At 35.9% G+C, this 1247-nt stretch overlaps 1 protein-coding gene across 1 annotated transcript; it reads left to right on the top strand.

Moving 5' to 3' along the window:
* The first annotated feature begins 300 nt into the window (after positions 1–300).
* Positions 301–546, top strand: Cox7b2 (cytochrome c oxidase subunit 7B2). Its single transcript, XM_076865286.2, has one exon. The coding sequence runs from the start codon at positions 301–303 to the stop codon at positions 544–546; it is 246 nt and encodes an 81-aa protein (XP_076721401.1).
* The last annotated feature ends 701 nt before the right edge of the window (positions 547–1247 follow it).

The raw sequence follows: 1247 nt of genomic DNA, 5'->3' as shown, positions 1-1247 counted from the left end.
TTCTTGTTGGACATTATTATCTCAGTTTGTCAAAGAGGAAACTGAGGCAAATAGAGGTAAAATAACTGACCCAGTTCATATAACTAACCAATAGCAAAGCTGAGATTCAAATCCAGACATCATGATACCAAAACTCACATGCCTAACTACTGCTCCAAATGATGATATGGGCAAAACATTCAGAAAGCAAGGAATTGAATGCAGATCAGATTTTATTGCCCTTTTTGTTTGTTTTCCCAGGTCTTTGCAACGAGTTTATAGACCAGTAACTGCAATCAACTGCAATCCTGTCATACCTTCATGATGTTTTCCTTGGCAAGATATGCATTCAGTAGTCTCAAGATTTGGAGAATTCAGCAAATTATGGCAAGACAGAGTCACATAAAACAATCACCAGATTTTCATGACAAATATGGCAACATAGTACTAGCTAGTGGCACCACTTTCTGTGTTGTTGCATGGGTGTTTTTAACTACACAGATGGGGATACAATGGAACCCATCTCCTGTTGGCAGAGTTATCCCCAAAGAGTGGAATAATCAGTAACCATCACTATTATTATAATTCAGAATTGTTTCAAAGCCAATTTGTCTTTTGAGCACTGTTGTTCATTACAATGTATATGCTTGAAAAAAAATAAAATCTTTAAAGTCATAGAAAATAGTCATTTTAGTGCCTGAAAGCAATGCAGTGGATCTAGATTACAGGAGACTATGACTATATATATGTATGTATGTGTGTGTGTGTGTGTGTGTGTGTGTGTGTGTATATATAGTGTGTTTTTTTGTTTTTCGGTTCCAGAGATTGACCCTGGGGGTCCTTAACTACTAAGCCAAATTCATAGCCCTTTTTAATTTTTATTTTGAGATTGGTCTTGCTAAATTGCTTAGAACCTCTAAGTTGCTTAAATGGGCTTTGAATTTACAATCCTCCTGCCTCAGCCTCTTTAACTTCTTGGATTACAGGTGTGGGCCACCATGCTAGGCTAAATAACAAATATTTGAAAGTAGAACTAATAAAACATGTATTCTTCTGTTTACTGAGTTTATTATATTTTTTTTCTATCTGCCTCTTTGCTTCTGTATTTCTTTCTTTGTTCCTAAGCCTGAACCCCAAACCCCAACACCATACATTCTGTTTTCATTGTAGCAGCAGGGTGATCATTTTAAACATAATCTATTGATGGCACTATTCACTACAAAATCTAATAACTCCCCGTTTCTCTTCAGAGGTAAAAGAACAAGAAT

The sequence above is a fragment of the Callospermophilus lateralis genome, chromosome 8, assembly GCF_048772815.1.
Source record: "Callospermophilus lateralis isolate mCalLat2 chromosome 8, mCalLat2.hap1, whole genome shotgun sequence".
In the NCBI taxonomy this organism is placed as follows: Eukaryota; Metazoa; Chordata; class Mammalia; order Rodentia; family Sciuridae; genus Callospermophilus; species Callospermophilus lateralis.
Note: the sequence above shows the minus strand (reverse complement) of the source record. Positions and strands in the feature narration are given on the sequence as shown.